This window comes from Rhincodon typus, chromosome 11, assembly GCF_021869965.1.
Source record: "Rhincodon typus isolate 14 chromosome 11, sRhiTyp1.1, whole genome shotgun sequence".
In the NCBI taxonomy this organism is placed as follows: domain Eukaryota; kingdom Metazoa; phylum Chordata; class Chondrichthyes; order Orectolobiformes; family Rhincodontidae; genus Rhincodon; species Rhincodon typus.
The window spans coordinates 71,717,895-71,732,458 of NC_063342.1; the positions used below are offsets into that span (position 1 = coordinate 71,717,895).

A 14,564-nucleotide genomic window follows, 5' to 3' on the forward strand; every position below is an offset into this window, starting at 1 on the left:
CCCGAAACATCAGCCTTCCTGCTCCTCTGATGCTGCTTGGCCTGCTGTGTTCATCCAGCTCTACACCTTGTTATCTCAGATTCTCCAGCATCGGCAGTTCCCACTATCTCTGTTTTATTCCATCAGCTTTCTTTTCTTTAGGTTCAGGTCGTTTTGTCTGAAATATTATTTGGAAAGCAGCCTGGTAATGAGCTGGTTGTTCAGGTCGGCCTTCCCAGACTCAGCGTTAATTGCAGGGCTAATGTAAAACTTTGCTGCCCACACCTCCAACTCCCAGCCACCCATCAGTCCAACCACACTTCAAATTTGGAAATCCGCATTCTTGTCTTCAAACCTCTCCACTCCTGAATCTCCTCGAGTCCCACAGCCCTGTGAGATTTCCGCTCTGCTCCAATTCTGACCTCTCGAGCATCCTCAATCATAGAAGGGTTACCGTGTAGAAGGAGCCCATTAGGCCTATTGTATCTGCACTGCCTGGTGCACGTCATTACCTAATGCCAGTCTCTTGCATTTTTGCCCCATACCCTTGCACACTATTTTTCACGAAGTAATCACAGATTACACAAAGATCTTGATCAATTGGGTCAATGGGCTAAAGAGTGGCAAATTAAGTTTAATTTGGATAAATGTGAGGTATTGCATTTTGGTAAAACAAACAAGGGCAGGACTTATACAATGAATGGTAGGGCCCTGGATAGTGTTGTAGAACAGAGAGACCTAAGAGTTCAGGTACATAATTTTTTGAATTCTGCCTCACATGTCGACAGGATGGTTAAGAAAGCGTTTAGCACGCTTGCCTTCATTGCTCAGACCTTTGAGTATAAGAGTTGCAAGGTCATGTTGAGGTTGTATAGGACACTGGTGAGACTTCTTCTGGAGAGTACTGTCTCCAGTTCTGGTCACCTTGTTAGCATATTATTAAACGAGAGAGAGTTCAGAAGAGATTTATCAGGATGTTGCCAGGAATGGAGGGTTTGAGTTATAAGGCAAGGCTAGATAGGCTGGGACTATTTTCACTGGAGCATAGGAGGTTGAGAAGTGACATTTTAGGGGTTTATATAGGTTAGATGGGCTTCAGATTGGTTTCACAGGTCGGCGCAACATCGAGGGCCGAAGGGCCTGCACTGTGCTGTAATGTTCTATGTTCTATATGAGGGGTATAGATAAGGTGAATGACAGGCGTTTTTTCCCTGGATTGGGGTATTTCAAGATTAAGGGGCATATTTTTAAGGTGAGAGGAGAAAGATTTAAAAAAGACCTGAGGAGCAACTTTTTACACGGAGAGTGGTTCATGTGTGGAATGAACTTCCAGAGGTGGTTGTGGGTACAGTTACAACGTTTAAAAGCCATTTGGATGAGTACATGAATAAGAAATGTTTGGAGGGATATGGGCAGACAAGTGGGACTCGTTTAGTTTGGAATTTTCGTTGGCAGGGACTGGTTGGACCAAAGGGTCTGTTTCCATGCTCTATGACTCTAGTCATCTAATGCCCTCTTAAATACCCCAATTGAACCTGACTCCACCACATTACCAGGCAGTGCATTCCATACCCTAACTATTTGCTGTGTGATGAAGTTTTTTCTCACGCTACATCATCTTGTTTGCACGTCATTTTAAATCTGTGCCTTCGCATTCTTCTTCCTTATATGAGCAGGAACAGCTTCTCCCTCTTGACTCTATCCAGCCCATTCACAATGATCAAAACCTTTATTCAATCTCCTCCCAGCATTCTCCTATCTATGGAGAACAATCCCGACCTCAATCTGTTCCCATAACTGAAGTTCCTCCTCTGAACCCATTCTTGTAAATGGTTTCTGCACTCTCTCCAATGCTGTTGCACTACCTTCAGTTCTAGGTTCTGGAACTCCCTCTCGAAACCTGTCCCTCTCCTGGTTAACTCTCCTGGTGTCTATGCAAGTGGCTCGAATGTCGAAGACGTTTTTCCCCAAATTTCCCCCTGTTTGAATGCCTTGGACCTTCTTGCGTTGTCAAGGGCGCCAGATAAACGCAGCGTGTTGTTGTTTTCTGTTTTCTGTGCAGGAGATGAATGGTTTCAGTTTGTCCATGTCTACCCAAGGCAGCCAGACCAGCGAGCGATGTCCTATCTCCTGGCCACTCAAATCCGAGAAAGAAGCTTTATTAGTAGGTAGAGTATCCTGACTGGCTTATTTTCAGTGTGGTTTTGACTTAAGATTGAATTAACGTTCACCCTGGGCTGATGCCGAATCAGAAACCTCAAATTAAACATTGGAGCAGCAGGTCACTGTTTGCCCTCTCATGCCTGTCCCAGCATTCAGTTCAGTCATGGTCAATCCCTGTGCCCAAGGTCTATCTGGATCCCTTCGGATCCAATACGTAATTACTCGACTGTCAATCCCATGTTGCAAACCTTCTGTCCTCCCACCAGTCTCGTCAGCTTCTCAGGGAGCAAATGATTTGGTGATGGATTTTGCTGGCAAAAAATAATGGCCGCCCAGTGGCACAGAGAGCCATGTTGCCTCTTTTCCTTCTGGCAGCCATTTTGCAGGGTACAGGAAGGGGCACGGGACAGGGATTTCTCTCTGCTCCTATTGACAGATGCAAGGTCGGAGCTTTCAGAGGGTTCATGGGTGGGTCAGTGTTGGGGGAGGGGTAGGGGGCAGCAGGTATTTGGAGATGGTGGGGATGGCCTTGGAGATGAACAGAAGGCCAGGACATGGCTTGGAAGGCACGTTGGAGGGTTTTTAGGGTCTTGAGGGTTGTAATTGAGAGGGGGGGGCAGTGATAGAAGCAGGGAGGTTGTTTCCACTGGCGGGTGAAACTAGAACGAGGGGGCACAGCCTCAAAATAAGGGGGAGCAGATTTAAGATTGAGGTTGAGGAGGAATTTCTCTACCCAAAGGGTTGTGAATCTGTGGAATTCCCTGCCCAGTGAAGCAGCTGAGGCTACCTTGTTTAATGTTTTTAAGGCAAAGATAGACAGAGTTTTGAACAGTAAAGGAATTAAGGGTTGTGGTGTGCGGGTGGGTAAATGGAGCTGAGTCCATGAAAAGATCAGCCATGATCTTATTGAATGGCGGGGCAGGCTCGATGGGCCGGATGGCCTACTCCTCCTCCTGTTTCTTACGTTCTTACGAAAAGGAATGAGACCTGTGGATGATGATGTCTTTTAAGACAATTCCTAACAAAATCTCGAACTGCCACCTTCCTCCTACCTTACTGTCTCAGTCTTTTCTGTGAATGCCAACTCTTTGCAGTTGCTGCATTCCAATCACAGCTAAACTCGGAATGAATGGATAGGCTGTGTGCCCGACCTGCTTTTGGCTCTGGGAGGTATGCAGTCTGGCCCTCTCTCCCAAATAACTGCAAAGTCCTGCTTCCCCTGTCAGATTGATTCACCAGCACATCAGGAATCCTTCACAATCCTCCACGACTTTGCACGGATGCACTGTGAGCAAGGCAAGATCGATTGTTAGGCTTCTCATGCTCCAGTTAACCGAGAGCCGCATTTATGTTGCTCAGAAATCACTTAATGCTCAGGTCTCCAGCACATTCAATTAGATGACGGGAAATGTGGCTGTCTACAAGCATGTAACTATTGGAAACAGGAACCATCATCTGAATTTTACTCTAAACTGACATGATGCATTGAGTTTATAGTACAGGAGTAGGCCATCTGCTGTACGTCATTGATCCTGATATACGTTGTCATTTTACAGCCAAACCAGTGAGACAGAAATAAAGACACCTTGTTATTGTAGACAATAGATTATTAACTATTCAGTCATACAGCTCTTTCCATACACCAGACTCACCTGTTCTCCTTTATATCCACCTAGTCAATTAATCAATCGGTTAACCATTGCCTTGTTTATCACTCTGCAACATTAACGCACAGAAACCACTCCCGCCCTCCTTTTTGTCACTCTATTGACATATTCCCAGAGAGCCAGGTAATGGCCTGTTGATTGTACTGTCGGAGAGGGCATTGGATTTTCCAAGCTGCTGTGCAGACACGCTTCCAAAGTATAGGTGCCCCGAGACCACGTCCCGGTGGAAGACTACAGGTGGGGGACAACATTCCAGGCAAGCCCCAAGGCTCTCCTATGCCTCACCGACAGTGGGCCCGTCTCACCGACAGTGGGTCTGTCTCACCGACAGTGGGTCTGCCTCACCGACAGTGGGCCCGTCTCACCGACAGTGGGTCTCTCTCACCGACAGTGGGCCCTCCTCACCGACTGTGGGCCTGCCTTTTGGGACCACTTCTTATGTCACATTTTCAAAACTTAGAGGTGGGAATTTAGTGGGGGGGAGCTGCGCGGTGCAGTGGTGGTGGTGGGTGGGAAGCGTGCAGAGGTGGGGGGCGTACCTCTTGGCTGTCGGTGTCCCCACAGTGACCCAGGGATGGCATCGTGCTAGCTGCCCTCTGAGTTAGGTTAGCTCAGCTCCTAGAGACTATCTGAGGACGCTACGTGTATCCCTCAGCCCCTGGAGCCCATCAGTTGGCCAAAATTGGGGTCGGGGGGGAGGTGGTAAACCCTAGCTGGGCAATTGACCCCCAGTGAGACCACTCCCCCCCCCCCAATTTGACCAATGGCAGTGGGTTTCTGAGGCGCAACGTCCTGCCCACTTTGAAGCTGCAGTTTGCAGCTTTCCCCTGAGCTGAAGGGTCGTGGCTGAAATACTTCATGTCATACCGTGAACTCAGAGTCTCACACAGCACACAGCCACCTCATTTCCTCATCAGCGTCGGTACAATGCAGAAATAACCCTTCCAGTGGCTCCCCTGAATGTTACACCTCACACGGGGCTCAAAATGGGGGCTGAGGCACTCTGTTCAAAGCGCTGCTTAAGCTTTTAAGTCCATCCCCAACATTTGGCTGTCCCCTCCTCTAGAGAATAAATAAAAACATCAGCATCAGTTACAATCTAAAGGAGTAATTATGAAGAAATGAGGCACAACACATTCTGAGAAACACTTGATTTCCCCTAATCGTTCATGATTCAATTCAAGGAATACATTACAGCTGGTTTAACAAACCAGACAGGACACCAGAATCGATGAACTCAAAGAATCAAAATGATGTTGCGCTGCAGAATTCATCTTGTCATGTTGCCCTTGGTTCGGTTTTAGTGCTGTCCTTTTGAGGTGGCGATTTTTTTACAGTCAGCAAAGGCCTTTTTTTTCCTGTAGGTGCAGGCGCTACCGCAATGTAGGAAATGAAGCTGCCAGTTTGCACGCAGGGCAGTCCCCAGTGAGACAAATGACCCAGATCACATGGAGTGAAAGGGAAATACCCCGTGGATGAAGGAGATCTGAAATCAAGACCGGGAGTGCTGGGAAAAAAAACTCGGCTGGTCTGGCGGCACACGCGCGGAGAGGGGAAAACAGGGTTCATCATTTTGAGTCCGCTGACCCCTCTTTCAAGCTGCTCCCTTTCCCCAGAAATGGAAACGGTGACCCTGCCTCTGCAGCGGGAAGTCAGGAAAATGAGGTGTTGTTGTGTGAATGCCTACCCAACACCTTCCCAGGGATATCGGGATGGGAACTGAAATAACTCAACAGGAGCCAATATCCTGTCACTGTGTCCTTGACACAGTTCTGGCTTCCTCACAGCCGGCTCTCAGAGTGAGCAGAACCTCTGACACTCCTGTTTCTACTTTTTCTTAGGTTAAAGAAAAACACCAGATGTGCAAACAACTTTATTAACACCACCATCAGGAAAATCACCCACGTGACCAAAGCATTGATATCAAGTAGAGTCCCCCTGTAGGGGCACTGCCTGTGTGAAAGGAAAAGTGAGGGGGAGGGGGAGGGATCAAATCAAAATAGAGATTGTAGGGGGGTAAATAAAGAACTCTACACCCTGCGGTGCCCACCTCTCCCGAAAGGCATCGAGAGCGCCAGTGCACGCTGCGTGCTCCTTCTCCAGGGGATACCCGGGCACGGACCCTTGCCATGGGAGAGGAACAGGCAGTTGCCTGGACCTATTAATGACCAGCTTGGTCAGGCCCAGGAGCAGACCCGCCAGGAGATCCTCTGACCTGCCTGCCCCTCTCCGCACTGGGTGCCCGAAGATCAGGAGCATGGGGCTGAAGTGCAGCCAGAAACACAAAAGGAGGTCTTTGAGTTAATTGAAAAGGGAGCGCAAGCGCCCGCACCCAATATCCACATGGTCCACGGACTCTACAGTGTCGCAAAACAGACAGCTGGGCTGGGAGCCCATGAACCACCGTAATCTGCAGTTACAGGGGACTGCTGTGTGCAACACCCTCACCCCCCAGATCCCCAAGGGAAAGGGGCAGGACTCCTGCGTAGAGGGCCCTTCACTGGGAATCCCTGCTGCCTGGTGGTAGATGGGCATGGCAAGGTGTGCCCGGGGGGGTGGGTGAAGGAGAAGAGGTGGATGGTGTACAGCAGCAGTTTGTAAGGGTCCCGCCGTTTCACATCTTTAAAGGACGCAAACAGGAGATTCCGGGCACAGCTCAGGTTTTGTGGGGCACAGGCTCCTGGGGAAGATACGGGATCCCGGGGCCGACGTGAAATTCTGTCTGGGCAGGAGTATGCGCAGACGGGATCCCACCGCACACCTGAGCGTCCTCCAGCTGGTGCACAACGTCGGGTCCGAGCATCGCCGTTCTGAGACATTGGATGGCAGAGGCCGTGAGCCGGATGCCCATTGCAGCCCTGTGTGCCAATTCCAGCCCAGGCCCCCACCACCCAGCACGTCCCCGACACTGGTCACCCCCCCCCCCCCCCCCCCCCTCCAACATAGCCGCGGCCCTCCCCTCTGCCAGCCAGTCGAACCTGCGATCACGAAAGTGCGGATTCCTGAGCAGCGGCTCTCTGATGATGGCCGCCACTCCTGTTTCTATCTGTCAGCCAGGGCTCCCTGATTGGACCAGGTCCTGATTGGACCAGTTTAACAGCCCCCAATCAGGGAGCCCCTATTGTACGAGGTGCACTAGGCTGACCTCATTACCATCACTACAGAAACCTGATGGGTGACTTCTGGCCCACCTCCACTCGTGATCCTGAAGTGGTGGCTTCGCCAGTGTTTAGGTGCCTGTGCCCATGTGGGTTTCAATTATCTCGGCTCTGGGTGGGACAGCCAAGAGATGGCTCAGTGACAGGGGAAAGTATCCAGGCAGTCTACCACCTAGAGCTCCTGAACTGCACTCGATTGTACATGATCGAGGACACCGACACAGACTAAGGGTGCACTCGCTGACAAACAATCCCTTTTCTCTTGTACCTGACCCTCATGGCCACCTCTCCTTGCGATTCCCTCCCTCCGTCCCATCGTAGGCGCCCACCTTTGTCCCTGCTCGCCCCTGCTCTACGGGGGAGGGCAAACAAGTTGATTCCTGGGATGGCAGGATTGACATAGAGGAGAGAGATTGAGTCAGTTAGGATTGTATTCACTTGAGTTTAAAAGAGTGAGGGGCCTATCTCATTAGAAACTGATAAAATTATAACAGGTTTACATGCAGGGGGGATGTTTCCAGCGATGGGGAGTCCACAACCATGGGTCACAGTTTAAGGATAAAGGGTACACCTTTCAGGAGTGAGATGAGGAGAAATTTCTCTACCCAGAGAGTGGGGAGCATGTGGACTTCATCACCACAGAAAGTGGTTGAGGCCAAAACATTGAATATTATCAAGAAGAAGGCAGATATAGCTGAAGGGATCAAGGGAGATGGGGGTGAAGGCTGGGAATTAGGGTGTTGAGCTGGATAGTCAGCCATGATCATATTGAATGGGGGAGTTGAGGCTCGAGGGGCTGAGTGGCCTCCCATGCTCCTATCTTCTATGTTTCGATGACTCCAGAAGCAGCCAGGACCTCCCCGGTGGCGTTGCTCTGATTGGCAAGCAGCTCCAGGAACCTGGAGGTCCTCGGGTGGTGTCCACTGAAGTGCCGGTGGAAAGTCCCACACAACACTGTCGCGTCCTGTGGAGCATTTCTTTTAGGATGCGTGAGTTCTGGGCTCAGTCGCGAGGGCCGATAATGGAGTGCGGAGGAACAGTTGTGGCCAGGGCTAGTACTAGTTGTCAGTGATCCTGGGGAAGAGGGCAAGGTTGGATGTGTGCAGGCTGGTGGGGGTACAATGAAGTATTTATTGCAAAAACCAAATAACATCTGAATTCAACAGGTGACGTTAGCAAGAGCGTACCTCTCTCTCTCTATGACCAAGCTGAAATAAACAGCTTAGACTGCATAGAAACACTGCCATTATCACTAAATGACTAGTAGGCTCATTTATTCAACAAGCTTCGGTTTTATGAACCACTGCATAACCACATATTTACTCAGTGCTGCAATCAGCTCATGACTTGCAATGTTTCTGCCAGTCATGGATGTGTTCCCAGTTTCACTGCGGCAGATGTTGAGTCAGATTGAGTCTGGGATTTGTGACTGAGTCTGGGATTTGTGACTGCTACCTTCGATGGGCCGATCAGCCACCCTCTGACCCTATGCTGGGGCAGGCTGGAAGGGGGCTGAATGGCCTACTCCTATCGCTGTGACTGTGTCTAGGAATCACCAGGGGTGGGGCCAATGTGGGGGCAGTATGGGTGGCTGGGCGAAGCAAACAGCCCAATGCATTGCCCTGTTAACACACAGCACAACTTGTCCTAGATAACAAGGTGTAGAGCTGGATGAACACAGCAGGCCAAGCAGCATCAGAGGAGCAGGAAAGCTGACGTTTCAGGCCTAGAGTTCCTACTATCTCTGGCACAACTGGTCCTGCTGGTTTTGAAAGCTTGCAGGAATAATGAAAGGAAAATAGACCGAGAGTCCAAGAAAACAGCGGATCAGTCCTAATTGTCAGAGGTCAGGCAGTCCGAGGATAAATGATGTTAGTCAGCGTGGCCGTAAGATTTGTCGGTATTTCATGTGTAATTGTCAACTGGCTCATCTCTGATAATGTCTGTGCTGTGTCAGGGGCTGATAAAACAACATAGTTTGTAGGTTGGGGTCACAGAAACATAAAAAAATAGGACCAGGAGTAGGTCATTTGGACCTTTGAGGCTGCTGGCTCATTCAATCTGATGGTCCAACTCCGTCCCTGTTCGCACATTCTCCCCGTTTGCTTTGATTGCTTCAGTCCTAAGAATTATAGGGAAATTGAATATTGTTGAAAAGACAGACGTGTTGCCAGAAAAAGATGAAAAGTCTCACCAAGATGTCTTGCCGGCCTTTAAGCTGTCAGAAGTACTCATGTTCTCTGATATTAATTGTATAAATATATCAGCAGAAAGACGGTTTGTGTATTGCGTTCAATCTTAATTCAAATGACTATTGATTGATTAGAAAGGACTCAGGGGAGATCAACAGAAATAACCAGATTAGTGCTGTGCAGACTGATCAGTAAAATGACAGATACAAGAAGGGATTCAAACCTTTTACATACAGCAGGATTAGGCCACATCACAATTGCTGATTTATTTTAAGTACGGTCAAAATAACTCAGTTCAAATGTCGGCAGCTGGAAAGGGCAATCACTCACACTGAGCTTCTTGGTCTCTTGCAATAACAAAGAAGGGAAAGAACTTGCATTTATATAGCACCTTTCGCCACCTCCTACAAAGAATCCCAAGCCAATACTTGAAGGAAGAAGAACAGGAGAATTCTGTCCAGGATCCCGACAGACATATGTTTAGCCCCACTCACTAACACCAACCCATATTATTTCTCACTCTCTCTTCATCCTTAGTGAGGTCACATCTGGAGTACCGTGTCTAATTTTGGTCTCATAGAAAGTTCGACAGCACATTGACCCATCACGCCTTTGGCCCATATCCCTCTAAACCCTTCCTATTCACGTACCCATCCAGATGCATTTTAAATGTTTTAATTGTACCAGCTTCCATCACTTCCTCTGGCAGCTCATTCCATACACGCACCACCCTCTGTGTTGAAACATTGCCTCCTAAGTCCCTTTTATATCTTTCCCCTCTCATCTTAAACCTCTCTCTCCATAACTGCCCGGGCAACATCCTGGTAAACCTCCTCTGCACCCTCTCCAGTGCTATCACACCCCTCCTGTAATGTGAATTCCAATATTGCACACAGGAAAGGGATATAATTGCGTTAGAAGCAGTTCAGAGAAAATTCACATTGACTAGGATGAAAGGGATTGTCTTATGGGGAACGGTTCTGCAGCTGAGGTCCACACCCGTTGGAGTTCAGAAGAGTGAGGTGTGACCTTCTTGCAACACTGAAGATCCGCAGGGGGACATGGTGGAAGGCAAAGATAAAGTCTAGTACTGGGGTTTAAAATGAAGGGGTTTCCCATCGGAGTTGGAGATGAGGAGGAATTATTTATTTTTGTTAGCCTTTGAATTTCTACAAGAGAGCATTGGGGAGGCAGACTCATTGAATACCTTTAAGACTGAAGTTAGACAGATTTTTGATTGACAAGGGAGGTGGAGGTTATCAGGAGCAGGCAGAAGAGTGAAAATAAGGCCCCAATCAGATCAGCCATAATCTTATTACATAGTGGACCAGGCTTGTTGGGCCAAATGGCCCATTCTAGTTCCCATCATGGTCAACCTGACCAACTCAATTCCCCTACTTGCATCCAAAACATAGATTCCTTTGCCAATCAAAAATCTCATCACTTCAGCCTTGAGTCTATTCAATGACCCAGCCTCCATTGCTGTCTAGGGTAGAGAATTGCAAACACTCATAGCCTGTTTGGAATCTTACACATTTCAACAAGATCCCCTTCTTAATCTTCTAACCTCTAATGAGTATAGACCCAACCTGTTCAACCTTAAAATCTGGAGGAACTATTTTGAATAGCAGGAATGCCGATGGTCAGATTGGGAAGGTTGAAGGCAATTTTGCAGAACAAAGCCATAGTGGAGATGAGGAGACGTTTATTGACACAGTAAATTATAATGATTTGGAGTTGGCAATCTGAATGTGTAGTGGAAAGGAGATTGATTTGTAACTTTCAAAATTGAACTGAGTATATTTGTTAAAAAGAATGATCTACATGTGTAGGGAAGTGTTGGGAAGTCATGTTGAGGTTGTACAGGACATTGGTGAGGCCTCTTCTGGAAAACTGTGTCCAGTTCTGGTCGCCCAGTACAGAAAGGATATTATTAAGATGGAGAGGGTTCAGAAGAGATTTACCAGGATGTTGCTGCATATGGAGGATTTGAGTTGTAAGGAGAGGTTGGATAGACTGGGACTTTTTTCACTGGAGCATAGGAAAGTTGAGAGGTGACCTGATAGAAGTTTATAAAACAATGAGAGGTATAGACAGAGTTAATGCTAGGTTTCTTTTCCCCTAGACCTAATTTCAAGACTAGGGACACACTTTTAAGCTGAGAGGACACTGATTTAAAAAAAGACATGAGGGGCAATGTTTTTACACAGAGGGTTGTTTGTGTGTGGAATGAACTTCCTGAAGAGGTGGTGGATGTGGGTACAGTTACAATGTTTAAAAAGCCATTTGGATAAGTACATGGATAAGAAAGGTTTTGAGGGTTATGGGCCAGGAACAGGCAGGTGGGATTAGTTTAGTTTGGGATTATGGTCAGCATGGACTGGTTGGACCGAAGGGTCTGTTTCCGTGCTGTATGACTCTATGACTCGATGACAGGGGTGTCAGACTATGGGGGGTAAGTATACACCCACAGAGGAAGGGAATTCCAGGATTTTAAACCTCACTTTGTGAAATGGAAAGCACAATGAGCCAAATGGTGTCATTTTTATGCTTTAAGATTCTAAATAAACACAGCCCCAAGCATTCAAGACCACTCCCACTCTTTACACCCATAAGCCGCTTCCAACATTTCCCATAAAGCCCGTCTCCATTATGTGATGAATTGAGGAAAACTTGAAGTGTCTGTGTTGGTGGAATACCGCACTTAGATATATGTCAATTCACAGGAACGTAGGATTTAGGAGAAGTAGGCCATTCAGCCCTTTTGAGCCTGTAACACCCAATCAATAAGATCATGGGTGATGTGGTTTTAGTCTGAACACCACCTACATATCTGACCCCCTCCCCCCCCCAAAGGACCCTTGTCTCCTGTGTCTGTCAAAAATCTAGCTACCTCATCTTTGAATGAATGCAGTGATCCCATGCTTTCTGGAAACAAGAACTCCACAGACGTATAACCCCTATAAGAGTCAAAAATAATCTCCTCCTGCCCGTTTTAAAAGGGAGCTCTCCTCTTCTTAAATTATGCCACCCCACCCCCCACTCCAGTTCCAGTATTCCCCATTAAAAGGAAACATGTTCCCAGTATCCATTCCGTCCAGTCCCATTAGGATCTTATATGTTTCAATCAGATCACCTCTCGTTCTTCTAAAGGCTAATGGGTTCAGGTCCACTCAGCTCAGCATTATAGCATAACACCCTCATCGCAGACATGAGGTGCACCTTCTCTGAACTCCTTCTACGTGCTGCTTTTTTATTCTTCCTGCCAAAGTTCACATTTTCGCACATTAATCTCCATCTGCCAATTTTCTGTGCCCATTCACACAACCTATGTTTCTTAATCTCAGTCTTGTCAGCACCTTCCTTTTCAGCCTATCTTGGTGTCACTGATAAATTTAACTGTCATGCATCTGGCCTTCATCCATGCCATTGATATTGACTGTTAATAGTGGAGGCCCACTGCACCGATCCCTTCTGTTCCACTCATCATATCTTTCCCCAACCTGAAAAATAATCCATCTATCTTTGCTCCCGCTTCCATCTGGGCAATCTCATCCTTTGTCCAAATTAAAATGGTGCCACCTACATTCTGAGCTCTTTTCTCAGGTAGCAGCCTTTCACTGCTGTGGGGGCCCTCTTGTGGCTCAGTGGTAGTGCCCTTATCCCTGGAGCAGGAGTTCAAATCTCGCCTGCTCCAGAAGTGTATAAGAACGTCTCTGAACAGGTTGATTAGAAAATTAGATTGAAGGGGAAGCTGGACAAAAGGTAAGGGGGAGAGAGGATTACAAAGATTGGCTTTCAGTGGGGCGGCATGGTGGCTCAGTGGTTGGCGCTGCGCCCTCAAGGCGCCAGGGACCTGGGTTCGATTCCACCCTTGGGTGACTGTCTGTGTGGAGTTTGCACATTCTCCCCGTGTCTGCGTGGGTTTACTCTGGGCGCTCCGGTTTCCTCCCCCAGTCCAAAGATGTGCAGGTTAGGGTGAATTGGCCATGCTAAATTGCCCCTGGTGTTCAGGGCTGTGTAGATTAGGTGGGTTTGGGGAATGGGTCTGGGTGGGATGCTCTGAGGGTCGGAGTGGACTTGTTGGGCTGAAGGGCCCGTTTCCACACTGTGGGGGGGGGGGTGGTTCTGTGTGGTACCTTTCCAAATGTGTTTAGGAAATCCACACCCACCACATCTACCTGTACCCCTTTATCCGTCTTGATTGTCACTTCCTCGAAAACCTCTATTCAGCTTGTGATTGGTCACCTAAGAATTTATTTGCTGCATGGTAAAGTCTGTTGTAAAGGAGGGCAACAGAAGCTCAAAAATAAGCATATGCTTTTCTAAAACAGGTATTATTTCAACTTTCCTTCATGTCCATCCATTTGGAGCCAACATTGAATACCTGTGGTCTTATCTACAACGACTAGATGCTAAGGTAAGATATCCAGTTAGATTTTACAAATGCGTGACTCTGTGAATTTGGGTTTGGAGATCGCTGATCCCCGAAGGATTATCCCCTCGTTTCCCGTGAGCTAATAGACTCCCAGATCGAAATCCTAACTGGGTGGATTTTTGCAAGTTATTTGGAAGGGTAGGATACGGCTAGGATGACATGCGAGCTATAAAAAAAAACAAAGTTAATTGCTGGTAGAAGCCTGAAACGGAATGATATTGCCATTAGACTATTAACCCAGAGGCTTAACTGATGTTCTGGGGACCCAGGTTCGAATCTTGCCACGGCAGATGGTGGAATTTGAATGCAATGAGAAAGAAGTCTGGAATTCAGAGTCTAACGATGAGCATGAATCCACTGTCAATTGTCAACCCCTGTCTAATGTCCTTTAGGGAAGGAAATCTGCTGTCCTTACCTGATCCAGCTTACATGGGAGTCCAGACCCACAGCAAAATGGTTGACTCTTAACTGCCCCCTGGGTAATTAGGGATGGGCAATAAATGATGGCTTGACCAGAGATGCCACATTCTGGAAGTGGCTAATTCAGAGAACTGTCCCAACATCCCCATCGGTTTAAGTACGGTACCAGGAAAATGGCATCAATGTCTGGCCAGCAGCTCCACGGGAAGAGTTAGACACCGCTAGAGCAGTGAGGCAAGGATCAATCAACACAGACAGCTCTCCTGGTTGTCTTACACAAACGGCCATTGCTGCGGCATTAGCACCACACCATAGGTTTTAACTGAGTGGCAGCCTTGTGGCACGGTGATGCCACCTCGATTGAGGTTTGGAGCCAGCAGCTCTCACACACACACTCACACACACACAGACACACACACACACACACACTCACACAGACACACACACACACACACACAGACACATACACACACACACACACACACTCTCTCTCTCTCACACACACACACACACAGACACACACTCTCTCACACACACACACACACAC

At 47.9% G+C, this 14,564-nt stretch overlaps 1 protein-coding gene across 1 annotated transcript in view; it reads left to right on the top strand.

The window, feature by feature from the left end:
* LOC109933630 (ecto-NOX disulfide-thiol exchanger 1-like) overlaps positions 1-14,564 on the top strand; it is a 20,501-nt gene that overhangs the window by 2,220 nt on the left and 3,717 nt on the right. Inside the window, exons 2-3 of the mRNA XM_048602542.1 lie at positions 2,042-2,143; positions 13,494-13,579. Coding sequence (XP_048458499.1) covers positions 2,042-2,143; positions 13,494-13,579 — 188 coding nt within the window. The remainder of the gene's footprint in view (positions 1-2,041; positions 2,144-13,493; positions 13,580-14,564) is intronic.